This window comes from Hibiscus syriacus, unplaced genomic scaffold, assembly GCF_006381635.1.
Source record: "Hibiscus syriacus cultivar Baekdansim isolate YM2019G1 unplaced genomic scaffold, ASM638163v2 tig00111095_pilon, whole genome shotgun sequence".
Taxonomy (NCBI): Eukaryota; Viridiplantae; Streptophyta; class Magnoliopsida; order Malvales; family Malvaceae; genus Hibiscus; species Hibiscus syriacus.
Window position 1 is genome coordinate 1,836,531 of NW_024062980.1, and position 27,585 is coordinate 1,864,115.

At 33.4% G+C, this 27,585-nt stretch overlaps 1 protein-coding gene across 1 annotated transcript; it reads right to left on the minus strand.

Moving 5' to 3' along the window:
* Positions 1-14,869: 14,869 nt before the first annotated feature.
* LOC120152660 (putative vesicle-associated membrane protein 726) lies at positions 14,870-18,624 on the minus strand. Its single transcript, XM_039164845.1, has 5 exons — positions 18,268-18,624; positions 16,658-16,799; positions 16,465-16,585; positions 15,755-15,817; positions 14,870-15,028 (listed from the first exon to the last, which is right to left on the minus strand). The coding sequence occupies exons 1-5, from the start codon at positions 18,455-18,457 to the stop codon at positions 14,879-14,881; spliced, it is 666 nt and encodes a 221-aa protein (XP_039020776.1). The 5' UTR covers positions 18,458-18,624; the 3' UTR covers positions 14,870-14,878.
* Positions 18,625-27,585: the final 8,961 nt, after the last annotated feature.

Below are 27,585 nucleotides of genomic sequence, written 5' to 3' on the forward strand. Positions count from 1 at the left end.
TATATATGACTGATATAATAAAATAATTTAAGTAGTAATTTAAACATATTAAAAGGATAATACAAATCAAATCAAATACAATTAAATATAATATTAAATCAAACAATGACCAAAATAAAGAAAACTAAAATTATGTGATTAAAATATAAAGATTAAAAAATTCTAATTTGAATTATTTAAAAGACAGGCATTAAAATGGTAATTTAACCTTGATTTATAATTCGAAATTGAAATAATAATTACTAAACAATGAGGGACTAAATTTAATATTTACCCTAAATATATATATATATGCTGATAAGGACTAAATTAAAATAAAATAAAATTAGAAGACTAAACTAAAATAATCAGAAATCAATTTCAGTGACTAAATTGTAATGATTACAAACTTGGAGCACTGCGGACAGGGTTTACCCTCTTCCCAAAACGCACCGTTTCATCATGAAACGACGTCTTTTTGTATCGGGTATAAATACCCCAAACGGCTGGCCCTTTGGGCCAGCTCTCTCATTTCTTCTTTCTCTCTTCTCTCTCTAACTGAGAGAGTTTAACATTCTCTCTCGCCTCTCTCTTCAAATCCCTCATCGGAGGGATTAGAGTTCCGGCCAGCAACCGTGCTCCGGTGCCGACCACCGCCGTCGGCCACCGCCTCCGGTGGCCGGAAAAGAAAAAATCCTTTAAAAGATAGATCGGTACTACCTAAAACCGATTTAGACCTTCGTTTCCTTTAAATAGTCCCGGATTTATGTAGATCTTAAAAAACTACCTTCGATTTTTGATTTTTCGACGACTTTTAGAGTTATGCTCGGTGGTAAGTCTCTCGGTTTTTTTTCTTTTCTCTCGGTTTGTATTTGCTCACGGGTTTTTGCTTGCTTTCTGTCTGTTGATTGTTGTATGCTTGCTGGGTTGCTGTCATTCTCTTTGTTGCTGCGTTGGTTGTTCTCTCTGTCTCCTCTCTTTTTGTTTCCTCTCTGTTGGTTTTTTTGTTGTTTGTGGCTCTTGGTTGCTGGTCATTGGTCTCTGTGGCTGTGTTCTGTCTTGCAGGTGGGGTGGCTTTTATAGCCACCACCGAGGCTCTCGTTAGACCGGTCCCAGAGATGAGTTATGGTGAGTCACCAAACTATGTGGTGACTCACCCCATAGCTGCGACGTGGAAGGCCAGCGTGGTGTTTCTGGAGTCTTCGAAGAGGGTGGCTTCGTGGCAATGACGGTGTCGTGGCAGCAGCTGAAGCGTTAACGTGGAGGTGGCGGCTGAGCAGAGGCGGCGGCTGACCTTCTGGAATCTTGGAGGCGGCTGGGGGCTAGGGTTTGAAAACCCTAGTTGAAACCCTAAATCAATTCAGGGTTTCCATTTGGGTCTAGGCCGATTCTGGTTGGGCCTGGGATTTGGGTTTGTAAACGGGCTTCCAGTTTTGTAATTTATTTATATAATAATAATAATAATAATAATAATAATAATATATTAATAATAATAATAAAATTAATAATTTTAATTTTAATGAAAGTGAAAAATTAATGTCTACAGCTGCCCCTCTTTGCTCATTCTTGTATTAACAAGAATATAGCAAAGACGAAAAAGACAATAATTTTTCATTCGGCTTATTTTAAGTAATATGGAAATGTTGAAAACATCATGCACTAAAGGGCTTACAGATGACCCTAAGGTTTTGAAAACATCATGCACTGAAGGACTTACAGATGACCCTAAGGCTTTGAAAACATCAAAAAACTCCCGAAGGCTTTTTGGTAACATCATGCACTGCAGGACTTACAGATGACCCTAAGGTTTTGAAAACCTCAAAAAGCTCCCGAAGGCTTTTTGGAAACATCATGCACTGTAGGACTTACAGATGACCCTAAGGCTTTGAAAGCATCAAAAAGCTCCCGAAGGCTTTTTGGTAACATTATGCACTGTAGGACTTACAGATGACCCTAAGGCTTTGAAAACCTCAAAAAACTCCCGAAGGCTTTTTGGAAACATCATGCACTGCAGGACTTACAGATGACCCTAAGGTTTTGAAAACATCAAAAAGCTCCTGAAGGCTTTTTGGAAACATCATGCACTGTAGGACTTACAGATGACCCTAAGGCTTTGAAAGCATCAAAAAGCTCCCGAAGGCTTTTTGGTAACATCATGCACTGTAGGACTTACAGATGACCCTAAGGCTTTAAAAACCTCAAAAATCTCCCGAAGGGTTTTTGGAAACATCAAGCACTGTAGGACTTACAGATGACCCTAAGGCTTTGAAAACATCAAAAAGCTCCCAAAGGCTTTTTGGAAACATCATGCACTGTAGGACTTACATATGACCCTAAGGCTTTGAAAACATCAAAAAGCTCCCGAAGGCTTTTTGGAAACATCATGCACTATAGGACTTACAGATGTGGGAAATAGTTTACTAAGTAAGAAACTATGAAAATCGTTTTCTACTTTTCAACAATTTCATTTTAGAAAAGATTGAATGAGAAACTATGGAAACGTTTTCTCATTATTTTTCAAAATAACATGTTGATTGGGTAACATGACCCAATCTCAAGATAATGCTCATTCTTGTGGATTGCGTCCATCTATTCTTTAGATGTTGGCGTGATTCCTGTATTCGAGGTTTTGAAATCCTTCTTCTTGTAAGGTCTTTTTTACCATGGATCTTCTTGTTCTTCCGAAGATCTGTAAAACTTCATGTTTGAATGCACTCAGATGTATCAATGTAATGCATTGTCTATTGTGTAAATGATATTCTTATGAATGCATGAATGTTGATGCAATCTTCATTTGACTTCAAAGTGGTGAACTTGGTCTTCCTTCACTTCATCATTTATTGCCAGGGTTACCTCTGGATATCAGTGTAGCAACTTACGCTATCAAGCTTGCATTTCTGCAGAATCATCTGGTCAACTTGTATCTTTGTGTCTTCTTGACTTCATTTAAGTCTCAGAAGAAATGTTTCATTTGTGGAACTCTTGCCGTAGTCAGAGCTATGACCTTGATGTCCCATTTTGTCTTTGGTAACACCGACTTTCTTTGTCTGGATTTGTGTAGAAATCCAATAAAGCTTTCATCTTTGAAAAGGGAATCTATCATCTTTAAAAAGAGAATCTATCATCTTTGAAAAGAGAATCTATCATCTTTGAAGAGTGTAGATGTAGATATGCCTGACTCAGCAGGGATTAATTAGAGGAGTAGAGTCTGTTCTGATTTGACTCTTGAAACACATCATAAGGAGAATTTATCTCAATTCCTTTCATGTCCCCATATTTAAATCAAATCTCGAATAAGGCAACTTGGACCATATCAGTCGAGATGCTTAACAAACAACCTGTAGTTCAACCTTAGTACCACTAGTTCTTGTTAAAATTTCAGTTCTCCTTCTATGGAAAGAAATCTTCATCTTGTATCAATAAAGGAAAACAATATGATAACAACATTGGTTCAACACCATAATCACTGGTTCATAAAACATTTGACAACACATTCTTCATCTCCTGAGGCTTCTGCTCGAATTACTGGTCATAAAGCTTTGCATGGTGTTCAAAGTTTTGTATGATGTCACAAAACACTTGAGAACAAACTCAATGGGAATACAAGTGAAATACTGGTATGACCAAAAAAAAGTTGGTCAAATTCACAAAATGTGTTGGTGTCGAATTGAATAGGAGACACTAATTGATCTTGATATCATCTCGGGCAAGGACAAGTGTAATACTGATCACGTTTTATTCTGTAATGACCATTGTAGAGAGTAGAAACACTTCAGCTATAGGATCCATGTACAGAAAGATATCCTTGAAATTCTTGCTGCTGGGGATGAAACACACATAATAAAACCCAAAATAGATAAAAATTCAGTTCAGCCTGGCTGGTAATGATAACCCCAGTAATAGCAGGAATAACAGTAATGTAAGTGAGTCGAGTCTCCCTTTCCAATGTCATCGATTAAGCGAAAACTATTGTAAAAAATAACTTCGTAATCCCAACAGTATGGTTGAAACTAACTGCTAGGAATCTCAAAGAAATATTTTCAATCATCACTGATACAGAGAATGCAAAATTCAAAGCTGAGATTTTGAAGAACTGAACCTTGGATCGAATGGTCTACATGGGGACCATATTTATCCATGCAACCATGTTGTAGCTTAATAAAGAACACACTGTCATGTGACACATGGTTAAGAAGATTATGTATTTGAAACCATACTTGCTAAGTAGATATTTGTTCAACAACAGGACCCTAATGCAACTGCCTGATGAACGAAGCAATTTATGTATGGTTAGCTCGACTGTTACTGTTTCACCATTTCTTCTTCATTCTTATGTCTCATTGGAAATATTTGTTCAAGTCAATGATCTTGACACACATGATATGAGCCTTCAGCATGCCCCAACAATTGCTGATACGAACGTTCAAAATACATCAACATTCTTGATTCTGATTGAAATAGGCTTTCAGCATGCCCTGACATTTACTTCTTGTTAATCTGAGCCTTCAAAATGCCCCACATGGATCTGTCTGAAGGAACCTTTAGAATGCACCAACATTTGTTGATACAGATGTTAAAAGTGTGCTCAACATTACTTTTTGTTGAGATGAGCCTCTAAGAATGCCCAAATATTCATATTGTTGTGAGCCTTCAAAATGCCCCAATATTCTATTTCTGGTTGAAATGGTCCCTCAAGATGTCCTTCTAGATCTGTCTGAATTGGGTTTTCGAGATGCCTCAATTTTCTATTTCTGGTTTACTCTCGACGTCTGTTTGATTGAAATGTCATGATCCCCATGAGGTCCAATTTTGACAATGAACTGTTGTAGGTACTTGTGGCTTTATTCATGCCCCAAATCTATTTATCTTGAATACTCTTATTCTGGTGTCACTAAACAGTAGTATTGTCAAGTAACTAGAGAAATTCTCTTCATATTGTCACAAACTTAAGAAGTACTCAATCATTCTGACAGAAACGTCTGAGATATGTGTCTTCTGAATGAGGTGACCATTTTCTGTATCTAGAGGGATTTAGTCAGACAGAGCAGTAAAAATAGCTTGGTAATCCGTTCCAGGCTGACACAGTGACTTATCATCTTTCAGTGAAGGCCATCTCTGAAATATACTTTTCCGTGGTAAAGAAACCAATTTATGCAAACAGTAATCTGATGCAATAGCAAGACTACATATACAGTGGTACAGGCTCTTGAAAAATCCACACCCATGCAATGTGCTTTGATACAACTCATCTGATTATGAAGTGATCTTTCAGGATGATTTCACAGATATTGATAGTTCCTCTGATATCGAGGAAATCCTGAATTCTGATTCTGATAAGGAGAATAAACCGTTATACTTGACGAAAATGGGATTCTCAGAGGCTGAGACTTCAATAACCATGGAGAGATGTGGTCCAGATTCATCAATTGCAAAATTGACAGATTTTATATGTGCTGATCAACTGGCTAAGGCTACTGACGCACTTCTTATGGTAGAAGATAGGAAGTCATTATGCAATGATCCCAATTATAAGCAAAGGCGAAACTTGGGCTATTATTTTTGAAAAGGAAGAAGCAGAGGAAGCTTGAAAAGAAGCTTCTTAATGAAGACGATCATGCAGTTCATCTTTTAATTCCAATGATTGGTTCTGGGGTTCCTACCGAACCAGATCAGATAACTCAAAGAACACTTCCAGAAGATGCTATTGGGTCTCCTTATTTCTACTATGAGCAAATTCATCTTTCAAATCTAATGATTGGTTTTAGGGTTCATACCAAACCAGATCAGATAACTCAAAGAACACTTCCAGAAGATGTTATTGGGTCTCCTTATTTTTACTATGAGAACGTGGCACTTGCTCTAGTTGGTTTGGACTGAAATATCACAGTACTTATTCGATGTAGAGCCATAATCTGCCAATTGAGAACAGATTTCCTCTTATCTTGTTTTCTCCACGCACTATACATGATATTTTTCCATTGACAAAGAAATGATGGCCTTAAGAACAAAGTTGAACTGTTTACAAACATGTCCAGGAAGTACCAAATTGACAAAAAGGATCTGTAAGGCTCTTGAAGCTTATGACGATGAGCCACCTTCGAGTGTCCAGAAGTATGTTCTTGATGAGTGCTGAAAATGGAATCTGGTATGGGTTGGAAGGAATAAAGTTATTCCACTTGAACTTGATGAGGTGGAAATGCTTCTAGGTTTCCCTAAAAACCATACATAAGGAGCTGCTAGAAACATGTTCCCCAGTGATATCAATGTCCTGTCTCTTTTCTCTGGAATCAGTGATGCAGAGGTCGCCTTCTACTATCTTGGCATATCTTTGAAAACAGATGTGCAAGAACTAAATGATGATCGGTTGGAGCAATTGATGAGTAGATTTGTCGAATTCGACCTTGTTGTCGGTGGTATCCAGCGTAACAACCTTACTAGAAGAAATAAACATCATCATGATGAACTAGAAGATTTTTGTTGGTGCATTTTCTTGCAATGACTGCTACGACAACTGTCTCTTCTGCTGCTCCAATATATCCATTGACATATTCTACTTTTTCGAATCATGGAACAGTTTAGTTGACAGTAAAACTGGTTATCTCAACTTTTGGAATCATGTACGGCATACAAATGTAGAATTTGTTCCATTGTCTTATTCTGTGCCATAAGTCCTCAAATTCAAATTCAGTAATATTCTGAAGGACATAATGGATATCATCTTGACAAAGAAAATGATCGGCATAGAAGAAGTAGCAATGATGTATCAAGACTTGAGCCAGCATCACGGTATAACCAGAGTGTAAGTAGTGATTTGTTCATGGTTCTATGATGTAATCTTCTAAAGAACATGAATTAATGGTTGGGGAAAATAATTTGTCTGGTGATACTTATCGCCCTCAGCATAAACGATAATCTTTCTTGATGAGCTGCTAATAATGTCATAGGAGAGTGTCAAAAGTTCAATTTTCCAGACTTTCTGGCTTCTTGGACCACTTGCCTTCAAAAATGTGAAGTGCTTCATTATTCTGGCCTCGTTCATTCTTTTTCTACAACAGAGGTAGAATAAGCAATAATTGCTTCAAGGACCTTCTCCATTTGAGACTGTTCTGTTTGAAAATGTTTTTCCTCCTTTCTTTATGAAAGAATTTTGTAGATTGTTGCCTATCATAGGTTCACAATAAAATCAAATCATAAGCATGAATTCAAAGAATATCAAAAGAATCAACAACTCTGTAATGTTTGAGAATTATAATTCTTTGACAAGTATCAAGATTTGGTTTGGTTTCAGGATGGCCTTCCTATTTTCTATGTTTACATCTATTTAAGATGTCACTCATCTCTCGCTCTTTGTGAACTTTTTCACATGTCTCACTTTGAGGACTTGGTATTTTAACCGGATGCGTACAAAATAACGCAACTAGGATTGCCAATCACTAGACCTTCTAGAGTCCTTCCATTTCAATTCTCTGGAATCTTTCATTTAGACTCATCTAATCAATGTAGTGCAAAAATATCGGTCTAAAAATGAAATTTCTGAGTGCTTGTGTGAAGTTGACTATAACAGGTGTTTCGTAACTCCCTTAGTCCATTTGTTAACACATTTGCCACTTTGGCTAGCTGAATTCAGCTTTATTGTATATAATAATATAATAGGTTAGCTGAATATTATCCATAAAGCCGGGGCTATTAACCAATTGCTTTAGGGGGATAACTCAAGCATAACAGACTAGTTGAATATTATCCATAAAGCCATGGCTATTAACCAATTGCTTTAGGGGGATAACTCAAGCTTTATTGTATCACAAGCGTATCTAAATCCAATTTCTTAAGCTTGTTAAGAATAACCTGTTATAGCCTAGGTGTTTTGGTGGAAGTCAGAAAATCTCTTCGTTAGGGTTCAATTCCTAAGCAACTGACTTAAACTAGATTTACCTATTTAAAAATTACACTCTCATCGAATGTCATAATAGAAATACTCTAGTCGGTTTTGTAATATAATACACCAATGATGCCCCATGTTGTACGCTCCTATATATAAATACCAAGCCTTTTGTAATGTCTTTCAATTGGAGAAGGCTATCTCATATTTGTAATAGGATATTGTTTGGGTGTATTTCTTCTGGGGTAAGGTCAATGGTCCTTGTTTTTCTGGTTTTCAATCTTGATATTTTGTCAAAGATTACAACTCTAATCATGCAGAATTTTTAATCCAGTTGATATTCAAAGAACTGCAAGATTACAAAATTGATTCAATGCTCATAACCTTAAAAGCAACACAAAATTTATTGCACAAAAAGGAGAAATGAACGAAAAAAACAAGTTCAAACAAGATGCTGAAAATGGAAAGGTACTACAGTGGTAGATAACACTTCCACTTGTTTATGCATCATTACTTCTCTAATGTTGGGTGTGCAATTGGAACATAGTTCTTGTCCTCATTTGCCCCCCATTTCTTGATCATTTCTTGTGTCAAAACCCCTTTGTCAACAAGCATCTCAATTTCTTTCAACAGTGGCCTACAATTGCCAGTAGAGTGTCCAGATACCCCCAAGTGGAAATTACAAACACTATCTTGATCATAGCTATGAGCAGAAGGGTTTGGTGTCACTTTCGTTGGTCTTGGTGTGATGTATTGACCTTTAATCAAATGAGGGTACAAGCCTGAAATGGAGGTTTGGAACACCTCCAAAGTATTTCTTGATCGCATGACTTTCTTTGGTCGATCTGAACAACTATTTGCTCATTTTCTTTTGCAATTACGGGGACTTTGGATGTGATACTCATTTACATTACCAACTTTAGCTCTCTGATCAATCGGGCTATTGGATGTGACTTTTGAGTTTCCTTCACTGATTACATTCTCAATTAAATCTCCACTTGTCATAAGATTCTTGAATTCCTTCGTCGGATTTGCCTGCATTAACTCGCAGAAAGGAGCGGGAAGGAATCCCGAAACATATGTGTATCTTCTTCAACATGGGGGTTGAACTTGTGCTGCCACCTCCATCTTAAGGCATATTCTTGAAATCTTTCATTGGTTTTCTTCTTTACTCTTCGAAGATCCATACGTGTTGGAGCTAAGCCTTTAACATACAAATATTGTCCCAAAAATGTATCAGCTAAATCAACCCATCTCTTGATTTGTTCTTATGTCAACTGATTATACCAGACTACTACTGGGCTAACAAGGCTATCATGGAAAGAGTGAATTAACAGATCATCAGAAATTAAATATCCTTCCATTTTTCTGCAAAACATTCTCAAATGGGTTAAGAGACAACTAGTGCCATCATATTTCTCAAAATAAGGCATTTTGAAATCATGGGGAATAACCAAATCTGGAACCAAGCTGAGTTCTCTTGCTTCTAGTTCTTTGTGGAAAGTATCAACACATTTTATATTTCTGATTGCTTCATCCATCTTCTTGAATCTTTCCTCATACTGTGAATAATTAATGAGGCTATTCTTTGGGTTCGAGTGGGATGCCCCAGGGTATATTATCTTTCTCGACTCTTCAATCTGATGGTACGATTTCTCTTTAGCAGTTATCTTTTCTTTATCAGATGCCATCCTCTGACTAATTTGATTTGATCCATCTGGTACTGAATCTGACGCTTCTTTCCTTGTATCCCGAGGTAACCCTGTCAATTATTCTGGCCACTGGTCTTGTCCCTTATAAGATTGCTCCATTGTTTTCATGATAGTAAGTAATATGAATGAATCTTGGTTTTTACTGTTACAGAACCTTTCATGAATTATTTACATGTTTTTATAATTAAAGTACATAACAGTACTTAAATAAAAATGTGAAAAATACATAAATGGAAAAATAAGAATGCAAAATGTGCAATTCAAAGGCAAACATAAAAGTATGAATGCAAAATGAAAAATGCAAAGATGCAAAGATGCAAAATGAAAATGCATATATGAAAAGGTGTTTACTCAAGAGTGATCATCTTAGAACAGATTTCATTGAACACAAAAGTTTCGGTACATCAAACAAAACTTTTACATGTAGGGAATAACTTTCACTCCTAATTTCTCTATTTCACTTAAAAGCCAAACTAACTTCCACTCATACTCAGGTGTGGAGTATCCATCTGCTTTAATTCTCATGAAGCCAGCAAGTCCACCAGCTTATGAGCCACATGTTTGCTTGAGCAGCAGCTTCATTCATGACATTGTCTTTTTCCTTCATCATTTGTGTCAATTCTCGAAGTTGTAAACAATGTTGTTCATTTTTTCTTGTGAGAGAATCTTTGTGTTCAAAAAGTTCTCGTACAAGATCTCCATAATCATCTAAACATTTCTTCAATGTCTTGTTCTTGTCTATAGTGGCTTCTAATTCAGTATCAATCTCATGCTGATAGATCTGATATGATGCTTCCCTATTGGTCATAGCACTATTCAACCTTTGATTTTTGGCTTGACATCTTTTCAATTCACTGATAGATGCATTGCGTCTTTCTTCTGCAACTCGTGAATTATGATAAAACTTCTTGGCTCGACCTTCATATATGTTACAGTTCTTTTTCAGTTTGGTGATCCCTGTTATCCACTCTTCTGGGGTGTTTCCTATGCCAGCATTTTGAAAGGCTTGACTGACCTTCTGGAAATCTTCCTGTATGGTTTCCATTTTGGTGCTCAATTTATCGTTTTCAATCTTCAAATGACGTATTTGAGCTTCAAACCTCAGCAAATCTTCTTCTCTCTGGGTGCCCCTACTGATACTCTTACCTTTGAAGACTTTTGGTATTAATCTAGCAGGACCTTCGGTTACCAAACTAGGTCGATCATTTACCATAAATTGTAAGGTACCATGATCCAAAAGACTTTGGAATCGACGTTTGAAGGCAAGACAATTCTCAATAGTATGTCCTTGAGCTCCGGCATGATATTCACAATAAATGTTGATGCCATACCAATTCGGATATGGAGGTTGGAACGGTTTTATATAGTACGGGGCCACTTCTTGCGCTTCAAGTAGCTTTTCATATAACTCCTTATATGATATAGGGATAATATCAAAATAAGAACCGCCTTTTGTCTTGGATTGAACCTGATTTTTAGATGTCAGGAGCAGACTAAACTTTGACGACTTCAGATTACATGATTTATTCTCATCTCTGGGAATTTTTACAGTTGTCACCATTTCTTTGGTATCTCCAGATGACTTGTGAATATGAATGATGATTTTCTGTAACTTTTCCAATTGATTAGGATCAGAAGTCCCTTGCATATCTGAAATTGCAAGATTATGTTTATTGATCTCTACATCTTTTTGTGCATGAATCTCTTTTCCTTTGGTTAAAACATATATTCTTTCCATCATCTTGGACATATGCTCTCTTATTTCTCGTATCTCCTCTTGCTCCTTAATGGACACATGATCTTTAGGTGCATAGCTCTCTTCTATCCTCAAAGTTCCCTAGGATGCGATTCCTTGGCCGCGTCATATTTTGTTTGATCATAAAACTTTTGGTCCATTTACGATTTCTTTCCAATTTGATGAACATTCTTTCAAGTCAACACCTTATGATTATGCCATGATCGTGCAATGCAAACAAAAGAAATCAATATAAACAAGTTTAGAGCAATTTAACATGCATGAAAAAATAAAAAAAATTGAATAGTTAGTACCAACTAATGGAAAAAAAATATCTATCAAGGTATAAATCTTAACCTCATGCTTTCTAGTTCCATGCTTTTATTTGGAAAATTTAACCTAACCGCATGATTTCTAGTTCACCTTCATTTATTCAGAGAGGAAAATAATAAATTAAAAGCTAAAGCTTATTTATCATTTGTGTACACTTACAGACAGAGGTTCAGTACTGTCTTAGATCAGGAGAATTTCTAGGATTCATTATATGCAGGGTTTTGGTTCTAAGGGTAAAGGTACTCGAACTGTCCCTGTTGATGCCCCCTTAGGCTATCAAACCCTCAATCCTAGTCCATTACAAACTTAAGTGGATCGAGTTCAATTCGAGGAGATACATTTCCCTATGCCTGACACAGAGAATAAATTCTCATGAAGACATAGAGCATATGAACCCCGAAAGCTACTTGCTAGGTCTGACACGGAGAATAAATTCTCACGAAGACGTCGCTTTCACTCCCACTTAAAAGGGACAAGCTTGATTAAAAAGCTTATGTTATGCAATGCAAATGTTGTGTGTGAGGAGAAATATTCAAACCTTTGACAAATAATTAAATGAAAAATTTAATATCTGAAAAAAAAAATATAATAAAATATTATGAAAATCATAAAATTTTGAAAGAAAATAATTAAAAATTAAATAAATGAATTTTTAATTTCTAATTAATAGAGACAATTTATAATTAATTTTAAAGTTTGACAGATCCCCAGCGGAGTCGCCAAGCTGTCGTAACCGGTTTTCGTCTGGGCACAAATTTTTACCTGGTGGGAAAAATAATCTGAATAAATGGTTTTTTAAAATAAATTGGGAGTCGCCATCGGCCTTTTGGGTCAGGTAGGTCGAATACCTAAAAATCATCCTTTAAAGAGTTTTTAAGAAAACATCGATTAAAAGATAAACTGATATGCGTTTAACCAAAATTTCGTTCTTTTTAGAAATAAAAAGGGATTCGTGGTCGGTTACGTTTAGGGAAGGATTAGCACCCCTACAACGCCCAAAATTGGTACTTTTTAATTATACATTGTCTCTATTATTAGAATTTTAAGAATTCAAAGATATATTTATAATTCGGTTATTTTAAATTTATAATTTTAAGAAAATATATTAATTTTAATAAGATATTTATTTATTTAGAAATATCAGAAAAGGGCTTCTAGGTGCTTTAAGACAGCTCATTTCTTAATATTAAAAGATAAATAAATATTAATAAAACATTTTTACTAATATATATAATTGATAAAAGTAAAATATTTTATTTAAAAATATTAGAAAATGGACATCCAGTTACTTTAAGACTGTACTTTCTTAATATTTAAATTTAAAAATAATAATTTTCTCTAATAAAACAATATGTGTTTTCTGGTTTTTATAAGTAAGATATTTATTTAAAATATCAGAATAGGACATCTAGTTGCTTTAAGACTGTCTTTTTATTTGATATTAAAAATAAATAAACATTATTATTTAAAATATATATATATATATATATATTTATATGACTGATATAATAAAATAATAATTTAAGTAGTAATTTAAACATATTAAAAGGATAATAATACAAATCAAATACAATTAAATATAATATTAAATCAAACAATGACCAAAATAAAGAAAACTAAAATTATGTGATTAAAATATAAAGATTAAAAAATTCTAATTCGAATTATTTAAAAGACAGGCATTAAAATGGTAATTTAACCTTGATTCATAATTCGAAATTGAAATAATAATTACTATACTATGAGGGACTAAATTTAATATTTACCCTAAATATATATATATGCTGATAAGGACTAAATTAAAATAAAATAAAATTAGAAGAATAAACTAAAATAATCAGAAATCAATTTCAGTGACTAAATTGTAATGATTACAAACTTGGAGCACTGCGGACAGGGTTTACCCTCTTCCCAAAACGCACCGTTTCATCATGAAACGACGTCGTTTTGTATCGGGTATAAATACCCCAAACGGCTGGCCCTTCGGGTCAGCTCTCTCATTTCTTCTTTCTCTCTTCTCTCTCTAACTGACAGAGTTTAACATTCTCTCTCGCCTCTCTCTTCAAATCCCTCATCAGAGGGATTAGAGTTCCGGCCGGCAACCGTGCTCCGGCTGGCAACCGTGCTCCGGTGCCGACCACCGCCGCCGGTCACCGCCTGCGGTGGCCGGAAAAGAAAAAAACCCTTTAAAAGATAGATCGGTACTACCTAAAACCGATTTAGACCTCCGTTTCCTTTAAATAGTCCCGGATTTACGTAGATCTTAAAAAACTACCTTCGGTTTTTGATTTTCCGACGACGTTTAGAGTTCTGCTCGGTGGTAAGTCCCTCGGTTTTTTTCTTTTATCTCGGTTTGTATTTGCTCTCGGGTTTTTGCTTGCTTTCTGTCTGTTGATTGTTGTATGCTTGCTGGGTTGATGTCCTTCTCTTTGTTGTTGCGTTGGTTGTTTTCTCTGTCTCCTCTCTTTCTGTTTCCTCTTTGTTGGTTTTTTTGTTGTTTGTGGCTCTTGGTTGCTGGTCGTTGGTCTCTGTGGCTGTGTTCTGTCTTGCAGGTGGGGTGGCTTTTATAGCCACCACCGAGGTTCTCGTTGGATCGGTCCCAGAGATGAGTTCTGGTGAGTCACCAAACTATGTGGTGACTCACCCCATAGCTGCGACGTGGACGGCCGACGTGGTGTTTCTGGAGTCTTCGAAGAGGGTGGCTTCGTGGCAATGACGGCGGCATGGCAGCAGCTGAAGCGTCAACGTGGAGGTGGCGGCTGAGCAGAGGCGGTGGCTGGCCTTCTGGAATCTTGGAGGCGACTGGGGGCTAGGTTTGAAAACCCTAGCTGAAACCCCAAATCAATTCAAGGTTTCCATTTGGATCTGGGCCGGTTCTGGTTGGGCCTGGGATTTGGGCTTGTAAACGGGCTTCCAGTTTTGTAATTTATTTATATAATAATAATAATAATAATAATAATAATAATAATATATATTAATAATAATAATAAAATTAATAATTTTAATTTTAATGAAAGTGAAAAATTAATGTCTACAGAAGGCATAAAAAAAAGTAAGATGTGATGAATGTAATAATAGATGTTTATTTAGATAAAAATGGTGAAGTTCACCTCTTTTTCTTCCATCAAAATCAAAATATACAAATATTTACAGGAAGAAATGACGAAATTATTTTAATAATATTTTTGGAAAGAGCAAATCGAATATGTAAGGACCCAGGGATCCCTCCTTTTCAACATTTTATTCGGTACACTTGAAGCCATGGCAGATGGAAAGAAACATGACCAGAAATATTGCAAAAACGAGCCCGAAAACAATCAATTTCATCTTCATATTCTCATACCACATCTTTTGTTTAAGCTTTGTTCCTTGCTTCTTAAAATCCTGTGCCTGCAATCCAAATATCAATTCAGTTCAAAAATATTTTAATAATATAAAATTTTTGTACATGATGAACATAAATAAAAGTTTAGAACGGAAACAATTGATAAAATAATAAATTATCGGAAAAAAATTCGAATTTAAAAGGTGAGTATCTATTGCTGTATGTTCTACACTAGTATGCTTACATCTTCTAAAATTTTTCATTATTCAGATACGGGTGCTGGTATGAGCACTTCAAGGTAAATGAAGTGTCAAAGCTACAAAGATTTATATACTAAGCATTAATTTGTTGCATTCACGTTATATGCATGAAAAGAACACGTTAGACTACATTGCTTAAATTAGAAGGTTAAACTATATATTTAATCATTCATCTATTCTTGCGGTTATGTTTAGTGACTCAATTATTTTTTTAATCATACCTAACGTTACGTTCCGTCATTAAAAAAAATAAAACTGCTGACATGTCATCATACGATAATGTCACGTCATAATTAAAAAATAAAAAAAATTATCACATCAGCAATTCAGTTTACATTTTAACGGCGAGTGAGCAAAACAGAATTAAAATATAATATTAAATATGATTTAAAAAAATGAATAATAAAAAATGAAACCGTGAAAATAGGCAAGTGACTAAATACGTAGTTTACCCAAATTAGACACTTAGATTGACGAGTGTTACTGTAGTTTCTTCAGTCACCCATAAAATGAAGTTGAGATAGGACTAACCTGTGAACGAAGGCTGTCAGTTTTATCCACCAGCACCTCGATCTTCTCACCACGGTCGAGGACCTGGAAAATGGGAAGGCAATAGCAACCAACTAAAACAACATGCCATTGTCATATGTAAGACATATGAAGTACACTTGGCATTTTATCTACTTCTTCATTATAACCAACGGTGCAAGTCGTTAACTTATACAAAGCTGGCTATTCATCTTATCAAGTTTTAACCCTCAACCATACATATAGAACATTTAATCAGCAGCCTCCATTGCATTCTCAATGTTTTTTTTTTCATTTGTTTTAGGCATAATACTAAAATTAACCCTCAACGTTTATCAAAATAATTATTTTGGTTTCTATTCTTTTTTTATGGAGTATTTTGACCTAATGTTTCATTTAGGGATTTATGGGTGGAAACCTAGTTAACAGACGATTAACGCTCCATAATAGGGGTTTTAACTTTAAAATGAAACGTCGAGGTGTCAAAATGCTTCAAACTAAAAGGAATAAGGGTCAAAGTGGTTATTTAATCAAATATATGTGTCTTTTTGCTCTAAAATGAGACGTTGGATGTCAAATTAATCCGAAAAAAGAATAGGGATTAAACTTACCATTTTGATAAACATTGAGGCTGGGGGTTAGTTTTAAATTTGTCTTTGTTTTAAAAGTCGGTCTACGTGTAGAATAGACACAGAATGAACAGCCGCTATTACCTTCTCAATGTTTTCCATCATAACACCCTTGACTTCAGAAACCTGAGCCTTCACTTTGGCAAGTTTGCAAATCTCTTCAGGGTGTTCCGAACAGTACTTCATATGCTCCTTCAATTTGGACCTGTTATCACATATAAAGAGGTGATCATTTTGAACAAGAGTAGATGAGACGTGAAATAGACGGCATCGATACCCAAATTCTTTATTAAGTGACTTGGCTTTAGCATTTGCAGCTTTCCCTCCACCATATCTTTTCGAGAAGTCTTCCTTAATTCTTTCCAGAAATGCAATTGGAATTTGCCTACCCGCAGATTCAGTAGCAACTACACAGTAGGCTGCACCACCATCAAAACTCCATCAAAACTCCACCAAAACTTGAATCAAATTTTATAATATTTAAATTAAAATTAAATAAATATTTTGTATTTTATAATATTTTTCACAAAACCCCATCAAAAATTGAATCAAATTTTATGTAAAAAAATATGAATTTTTATTGACAAAAATATAAAGAAATTAAATTTTTATAAAAAAATGTATTAAAGGTTAAATTCATTAGATCTCTTAATGCTTATTCTTCATACCTAAAATATATAAAAATAAATAAATAATTATATTATAATAATTGATTATTGAATATCATAACATTTAAATATTTGTACAAAGTATTATTGTAATTGACTTGATTAATGTTTTAGTATTTAAGTCTTAACTATAAATACTTTAATTGTTTAGGAAATTTTATTAATATATCTAGTTGAAAATGTAAAATATTAAATAAATAGATTATACTAACATGAATGCATTATTAAAGTAAGTTGCAAAATAAAAATAAAAATTGTAATTTTTCAATCGATTAGAGAATAGATAACTAACTTTAAAACTTCAAATTTATATAAAAGGAATAAATTTTTTAAATCAATTTATACAATAGTCATCCACTTTTTAATTTGTAATATTTGGATTTTGAAGACATTTAAAAATTAACAAATTTGATTCATAATTTATAATATTAATTGTTTAAATATTTTAAAATATAAAAAATATTTAATATTAATTTGTACAAATATAATTATATTTTAATAGTAAAATTCAACCAAATAGGGATCAAGTGAATATAAAAAAATATAAATTATATGAATAAAATAGTAGAGAAATACTATTTAACTTTCCAATCCCACATTAATAATAAACAAATGTTAACATTGAAGTTATCACTATATAAATTAACATCAATAATTTTTCTAATTCAGGGAGCTAAATTACATCTTTGATCCTACAAGTTTATTTTTAAGTTTTGAAAAATACATTTTGTTAGATATATTTTTCTGTAATTTTAAAAATTACATTTTAAAAATATATTGACATTTTTGTATCATGTAATTGAAAATTTTTGTTATAAAAAAAATAATATTTTCAGTTGGACGAAACCTAAAATATTATTTTTTTTTCTTAACATTTTTCGGTAAAATATTATCTTTTTTACAATATTTTCGAAAATATTATCTTTTTTATAATATTTTTTCAATTAAAAATATTAAAAATTAACGTTTTAGTTTACGCTAAAAAATATATTATAAAAAAATTTGCAACCCAACAAAAAAGGATTGCAAATGTGAAATGTCAAATCATAATAAACCAACAAAAAAGGATTGCAGATCAGCAATGATATTTGAATCATCATCATATGATCAAACCAAAACAAATAAATACACCTAGAACATTCCAAATCATTTATTTATAAACTCAAACCAATAATAAATTCAGATCCCAGATCGTAACCAAAAAGAAAAAAGAACTTACTGAATCCCTTATCAACGAGGTAATTGAAGGTGTGGCCATCGCAATTATAAGTGAACCTGTTATTGTTGGCAGGAAGCTTCTGGAGGCATTGAGAGGCGATGGTGTTGAAATTACCGGAGAACTGGGTGTACTCGGCGAGGATCACCGTGCCACGCGCAACGAAGGAGTAGATCAGGGACTGTTGCGCCATCTCTCAAAAACCCTAACCCCAGAGTTTTCACGACCAACAATTCAACTTCCAGAAAGAGATTAAAACGTTAAAAAAAAGAATAAGGAAAGGAAGGAACTATGGGATCGGAGAAGAGAATCGGAAAATGAGGGAATGCTGCATTTCTGCTCTACGGGTTTTATAATTTTGCATTCTGTTTATTTAGCTTGCGCTTGCCCACTAAAACGGGGCAAGGAATTCCTGATTTATATTTTATGGGAGAATGAATTAATGACTTGTTTTTATTTCTTGTAAATAAGCTACCGATTCCACTTAATCATCACCCTATTTTTGTATTTTTATTTTGATTAGTACAATTACAAAACTTTTATACCCACAAAATTAATTGATGACATATAAAATACATAAAAGGATTAAATATTAACGACCATGATCATCGTTTATTATTTGTTCATATCTTTTTTATGAAAGATGTTGAAGGGTTTTGATTCATTTGAACTAACATAATGTTACTCCTGTCTCCTGTTGTTGTTGATGATGATGTGTTTTAAGATATGGTTAATAGAATTTATAAATTTAAATATTAAATTTATTAAATATTAAAAATAATTAATTGAACGAATAATTATGAATAAAAGAAATTATTATTGTCCCAACTGAAAACAACACACATCGTCGACTATGTTATTATTATTATTATTACTTAAAAGTAGCTTGATTCGTTATTTTTTAAAAGTCAGTGTTTTAATTGATTTTTTTTATATTTCATGATCAAGATAGAAATATATTCATAATTCCATGATGAATACGGTAGTTTATCCAAAATTTTATCATATCATAATTATATTTAAACATAATAAATATCGATTAATGTGTCATTTAAATATGATTTACAGTTAATGTTTCTATTACATATATATTTTTTTTATAAAAAGTCGCTAATTTTATTAAAAATATAAAATATACAAATTTATAATGAAGATTTACAAGCATAACCATAAACTTAAAATATAATTATGGTATTTTTCTATTGTCAATAAAACAAAAACTAGGCACCTAGATCACATAAGGACCAAAAAATGAAAAGGTTAAAAAATCTAACCCAAAATAAATATACAAACAAATCTGACTGCATCGGCAAACGAACCACAAAAGGGGATGAAGCTACTTAAAGACAACCGACAAATCGCAAATCAAAGTTGAGCGACGTGAGAAAACTATCCATGAACGCAAAACACGTATCCAAATCAATCCGAGGGTCCAAAGCAAGGAAGATCATCATGATAACAAATAAGCGTCATCTTAATTAGTCGTGGCGATGTCAAATACAACCATGAGAAAAAAGATAAAAATAACCACAAAAAATCGTAAGCTACCAAAAGGCAAAGAAAAACGTGTCACAAAAGCAGATATAAACGTGTCATAAATGCAGAAAACGTGTCATAAATGCAGAGAATATGTCACAAAGACATAATTATTCTTATTAAAAACCAAAACAAAAAGATAATCAGCGGGAGACCACCATCATCAAAACCGATATCGCCACCAGTTAAACAAAATTAAAGAAGAAAAACCTGGATTGATCAATAAAATTGACACTTGTTGTAAAGATAAAAAAGAAGAGAGAGAAGGATGAAGAAAACGACTAGGTATATCGTGAATCTTAATGTTTCTATTATATAATTATATTGTATTGGGAATTATATAATCAAATGGTTTAATAAAAAAATCTCAAATTATATATCTTTTTCATTTAGGTGTCTACTTTTTTTTCATTCAATGTAGATGTTTAACATTATGAACGTTTTCATTTAAGTGCCTAGATACTAACAGACGTAAAATAGTTCGTTAAATGACACATGTCATGTAACACCCTAAACCCTATTAGGCCTAAAGTGTCACATTGGGCTGCCGAAGCAACCCTTGATTTTTAAAACATGTTCTTTTTATTTTTCAAACATACTGAATGGTATCATAATAAAACATAAATAACTTATATAAAATCATTTAAAAAAATCAGAGCTCCGTGACATATAATTTAAAACAAAATAATACAACCTGAAGTTTACAACTCAAATACATAGTAAGGTTCTATGAATACACATGCCCACTAAAGCTACAGTATAGTACTCTGTCAGATATGTTAGAAGTCCTGCTGCGACGGTGCTCCACGAACGGCTCAAGCTACTGACCTACCAACGGAAAACATCTAAATGTTGAGCTTACAAAGCCCAGCAGTATAATCGCTAACCTAGAATAGCATAAGAAGTTCATAAACATAAGCATGCTGAAGACATGGTATTAAGTAGTAGGTACATACATGATCTAGGTCAAGTGCTACCTATTTATGCTTTACTGCTCTATCATTGAAGTAGGTGTCTCACGCTTCATTTAATCCTATAATAAGGGCCTCATCATGAGTACACCTCTAAAGGGTCTCTAACTCTAACGACTGAACATGATACGCGTTATTTAAATGCGACACTGATACCCTTGTGCATTATCTGAATGTAATCTAACTAGAATCTAGTCTCACATAGCTTTAAGACACTGGTTACTGAGGGAACCCCGATGTCACATAGCATCTGAGTAATTCCAGCGAACATATTGAATGATCTCCTGGTACTCACATAGCCATCAGGTAGATCACTGAAGGGAACCCGGTGTCACATAGCATCGATACAATTCCCGCACATACTGAAGTATTGGCTTGGTCTCACATAGCCTTCAAGCCAAGCTTTAACATATCTAACATAATGAACTGATGGGAATATACATGCATGACTGCATAAATAGACATGGGATAGGTCTGATGGTGTGGTCGGAGGAATTAATGTGCATCTTAGAGAGCACCCCAACCTACATTGAATATGGAAAAGCCTAGAGGTGAGAATCGGAATGTACGTGCATCGAAAACTTACCCAACAAAACTGACATTACTAACCATGCATATTTAAGGCCCATAGGCCACATAATACTGACATTGCTAACCCACTCCTCGCGAGTATTCAGGTCTTGCACCCTAGTTTGCCCTTGAAGTGCCTCGCGTACTAGTAATTATGGGTGTTCAAAAAAACTAAAACTGTTAACCGTAACTGTTAACCAGTATAACTGTTATATTTAACAGGTTAATTAACCAAATTGTTAATACTAAACGGTTTCGGTTATTCGAACCGCTAAAAAGATGGTTAACGGTTAAGGTTACAATTACAAATTTTGATAAACAACTAATAGTTGGTTAACCGTTAATAAATTAAATTTATAATTAAATTTATAATTTTTTATAATTTTACATAAATAACTTAAAATAAGTTTCTATTATGTATAATTTATATATTTTGTAAATAAGTTTTTTGTATACAAATAGTTTAATATATATTTTTATTATTTTAATTTTTTTATTTCTTTGAAAATATAGAAACATACTTACACCAATATAATTATATGTTTATTGTTAGGTACTAAGATATTGGGAGATGTATATACTTACATCGGTGTAAGTATGTGTTAAGTGCTACACTTTTTTATTTTATTTACTTACACCGTTGTAAGTATGTGTTAAGCGCTACACTTTTTTATTTTATTCACTACACCGGTGTAGTATGTGTTAAGTGCTACACTTTTTTTTTATTCACTTAAACTGGTGTAAGTATGTGTTAAGTGCTACACTTGTTTATTTTATTCAGTTACATCGGTGTAAGTATGTGTTAAGTGCTACATTTCTTTTGTAGTATGAATTATGAACATATTTTGACAAATAATTGTAATAGGTTAACCTGCAACCGAACCGTTAATAACAGTTAGCCATTAGCGGTTAATTGTTTCTTAATGATTAGGTTACGGTTAGAAAAATCTCATAAACATTATAACGGTTAACCGACTGTTTAGGCTAAATGGTACAGTTAACCATTTATGAACAACCCTACTAGTAATGCTCCACTAGGGCAATTAAGGTAACCTGTGTACACATTGACATAGTTGTACTCACTAAGGTGAAGTCAACGTCATACTAGTTGCTAACTCTCTCGTTCTCTCACCTAGAACGTTATACAAAGACTTATTTCTTATTTGAGGAACTGGTTAGCCTGACACCTGACTTGGGTCATTTTTTTGTAGCGATACTCTATTCAATCTTATCGTAATTCCCTTCAGAACTTCTTAAACTGAAAAGGGCGGCTTACTTTTCCTAGGTTCACTAACTTTCTTGAAGCTCATACTTTTTACGACCACTGAATCTAAAATAATCATCGTACTGTTTATCATATGTCTCGAGAACGATCTTTGATCCTAACTATTCGTATTCATCCTCGTTCGAAGATACTCCCCTTTCAGTATCGATACTCCAGCCCATCAACCCTAATTTTTGCCCCAATTTAACCAATATTGATACTGTTCATCCTAGTATCGATACTTGAACCCATAAACTAATATTTTAGGCTCGTGAAACACTCAAAATTCATCTTAAAGGCCATAGTTTGGTTCTAAATCATGCATTAATGTTATGGGTAGTTATTTATGGCTTTAAGGTGTCATAAAACACATACTTAACATCAAATTCATGATTTAAGGCATAAATCAAAAGTGAAACCATAAATGCTAAACTCCACAAATCTTAATAATTTCTTGTGATTTATGAAAACTTAATGCTCCAAAGGATTAGAAATACACTACCTTAATGATTAGATCTTGAAATAAACCTCCTTGCTTAGCCACACTACATTTTTTGGTGATTTGGATGAAACTCACACCTTTTTCCTTAGCTAGAAAGAACCCAATACTTTGATTCAATAAAATAATATTGCTAAAGAGATTTAGAATGAAAATGAAACATGAAATTAACCCAAAATCTTACCTTTGCTAAGGAACTTGAAGAGGAAAGGAAGAAAGAAGAGAAAAGAAGAAGATGAAAAAGAAATGGGAACCCACTTGAAACTTGATATAAAACCCCAATGTTAGCTTCAAATTCCTTTAATAGTATAATTACACTTTTAGTCTTTGGTTTTTTTGTCTCATATTTAAAAATCTCTATTTTATGGCTAATTGGGCCCAATCCAACACAATTAAACCCAATAACTTAAATCATGAAATCTATAGAGTCTACTTACTTCTTGGGTAAACCCAAAACTATTAGCCCAAAATTTAGGGTGTTACATGTCACATCTATTTTGTTTTTGAAATTTTCATTTAAAATTTTTAAAATATTGTTTTTTTTGCAAAAAAGACACTATTTTTTTTCTAAAATATCATAAGAACTCCTAAATTTCTCCAAAAATTCCAAAGTAGTCCTAAAAATGTTTCCGAAAAAAAAAGCACATAGTTTGAGGCTTTGAGCTCCATGGACATCGTATCGGAATAGTAGATCGAAAATCGAACGCACCAACGAAGGCAAACAACAATTACCCAAACAAAAGCAATTCCATACTATCATCAACATGCGTGTGGCTCACAATCCACAAACGCGCGAGCTTGCACCAAAGTGACAAGGACGACGGTTGGTCATGACTGAAATAATTGTTCATTGATGATAACGATAGGATTTTAATGGCGGCGATAACAACTGGCTTTTTGGGATTTGTAATTAATACTTTTAGTGTTTTGAGAATATTTTAGATTTGAGAAAATTTTGAGATTTTTTTTAATGAAAAAGTATTTTTTATTTTTTATTTTAAATAGTAACTTCAAAATTTCATAAAAGACAACATGTGATAGATAACGGTTTTTTAACGGCCTTTACGACTGATGTATTTGAAATGAAAACATTTGTAACATTATATACATATATTAACCAAAAAAGTTTGACATCTAAATGAAAAAAATATATAGTGTAGGCACCTATTTTATATTAAATCCTAATTAAACTATGACTTGGTCTAATTTATGTCTAATTATGTTAAGTTTTGTCAATGTATCAGATGATGATATGTCATCGTGATTTTTATTTAATACAAGTTGTTAGTCTTATTAAAAAGTAAAATATTCAAAATTATAATAATAGTTTACAAATATTATCGTAAACTAAATACATAATTTAGATATTTTCTTATAATATTGAAATTAGTCACTTTAGATCATACAATGGTCATATATGAAAAATGTTAAAAACCAAACCAAAATAATCGAACAAAAAATAGATACGAATAAATCTGACAACACTGACAAACAAACCATAAAAGAGATTAAATTATTGAAAGACCACTGAGAATCGCAAATCAGATTCGAGTGTTTAGAAACTATCAACGAACGTAAAATCGTATATCCAAATTTAATATGAGGGTCTATAGCATGGAACTATAGGGACGGAACCATGACTAAATATTGGCAGGGACCAAAATAATATATTTTTTAAGAAAAATACAATGACTTATTAGGGGATCTAAACTTGAAATTTAGAAGATAGTCCTTTATTTGTCTAGTATTAGAACTTATAATAACTTAAATTGTTATTAGGCCAAAAAACTTGAAAAAAATTGGATTATCCTTCTTTAGTTCAACCTCTACTTAATTAAATATTTAATAAATTATTGTATTTTTTAATTTGAATATTTATTTTTTATAAACCAAAATAATATTAGACCAAAGTTTATCGAATATATAAAATTTTTATAGGGGTCGAGGCCCCTTTTAGTCTCAACATAGCTACATCCCTGCATGGAAGATTAACATAATTGCAAATAAATACCATATTGATCAATATCAATCATTTTATATATTATCCATCTATTTTTATATAATTTATGTTCATTTTATGAGTTTATAGTCGTCATCCTAATAATAAATCTCTAAGATTGAAACCTGATTTTTTTATTATACTATCATTGTAATAAGTACTTACATATACTTATATGTTGAAATAAAAATAGATTAAATAATTATAATATTTGTTAAATTTAAATTTCTAAATTCTTTTATTATTTAAATGTAAATTAATTAACTTAATTGTTAAATATTTTAATTAAAATAAAAAATTCAAAATAAATAATGGACATTAATTGTAACACCCTAAACTCGATTGGGACTTAAAGTGTCACACTGGGATACCGAGGCAACCCTTGATTTTCAAAACCTGCTCATTTTTCTTTCAAACACGATGAATGGTATCATAAATAAAACATAAATAACAAATATAAAACATTTTACAAAACTGGAGTTTCGTGACACATAATTTAAAAACCAAATTAATACAAAACTGGAGTTTCGTGAGTTTAATAAACGGAATACATGAGTAAGGTTCTATGAATACATATGTCCACTAAAGCTACAGTACAATACTCTATCGGAGATGCTGGAAGTCTTGCTGCGACGGTGCTCATGAACTGCCCAATCTACTAACTTGTCAACGGAAAACATCCAAAGACTGAGCTTACAAAGCCCATCAGTATGATCTTTAATTTGGAGAAATATAATATTTTATACACATAAGCATATTGAAGACATGGTTCTAAGTAGTAAGTGCATGCATGACCTATATCAAGTGCTACTTACTTAAGGCTTTACTACTCTATTACTGAAGTAGGAGTCTCACACTTCCCTTAGTCCTCTGCTAAGGGCCTCTCCATGAGTACACCACTAAAGGGTCTCTAACCCTAATGACTGAACTGCTACGCATTATCTAAATGAAAGCATGACATAATGTGCATTATCTGAATGCAAACCTGACATGTTGTTCATTATCTGAATGCAAACCTGACATGTTGTTCATTATCTGAATGCAAACATGACTAGTATCTAGTCTTACATAACCATTAGACACTAGTTACTAACGGAACCCTAGTGTCACATAGTATCATCGTAATTCCCACAAAACATACTGAATGATCTCCTAGTCTTCACATAGCCATCAGATAGATCAGTGAGGGTAACCCGATGTCACATAGCATCAATGCAATTCCCGCTTGACTGAAGCGTTAGCTCAGTCTTAAATAACCTTCAAGCCAAGATTTAACATATCCGATATACCGAACTGATGGTACTATACATGCATTACTTAAACAAACAAACATGAGGTAAGTCTAGTGGTGCGGTCGGAGGAATTTTACGTACATCTTGGAACAACACCCCAACCTACCTTGAATACGAAATAACTTAGGGGTAAGAACAGAAATTTATGTGCATCGAAAGCTTACCTGACTGCACTAACATAACTACCCATGTATATCTATGGTCCAAAGGTCACACAACACTAACATGGTTAACCCACTCATCGAGAGTATTCGGGCCTCGCACCCTAGTTAGATATTGAAGTGCCTCGCACACTGATAATGTCCCACTAAGGAAACCAAGTTAACTTGGGTATACCTTAACATAGTTGGACTTACTGAAGTGAAGTCATCCTCTCACTAATTGCTAACTCGCTCGTTCTCTCATCTAGAACGTTATGCGAAGGCTTATTTATTAACTGTGGAACTAGCTAGCTCGGGCTCATTTCTAAGTAGCGGTACTCTATTCGGTCTTATCGTACTTTATTTCAGAACCTCCTGAACTGAAAATAACGACTTACTCTTTATGGGTTCACTGACACTCTCGAAGCTCATGCTTTTCGCTGCCGCTGAATCTGACATATTCATCGTGCCGCTTATAAGATATCTCTTGTAACGATCCTCAGTCCTAATTATCCTTATACGTCTTCGATTAAAGATACTTTGGTGTATTACACTTAATATGGTTACACCTGGTGTAACCTACTCCTACAAGTGTTTCTAGGTATGCTTGGTTATTTACATCCCTCGCGGATTATTTTACTAGTACGGATCGTACGTAGCTTTTACGGGCCTTAAACATGTCAAATCTAACCATCCAATGTGAGTAGTATCGATACTCTATTTGCAATATTGATACCCAAGGGTCAAGTATTGATATTTCTATGAGTATCGGTACCAAAAATATATTTTGTTGCGAAAAAAAAGGACTCAGTATCGATACTGTCACCATGAGTATCGATATTGCCCCTGTATCGATACTCACAATCTAAATCCCTAATTTCCCCCTAATTTATCCAATATAGATATTGTTCATCCCAATATCAATACTTGAACTCTGAAATGGTTTATTTAGGCTCGAAAATCACTGAAAAATCATCCCAAATGACTTGGTTTGGTTTCTAAACTTATTTTGAAGCTTTAGCAAGTTGTTTAGGGTCTTAAGGTATCATA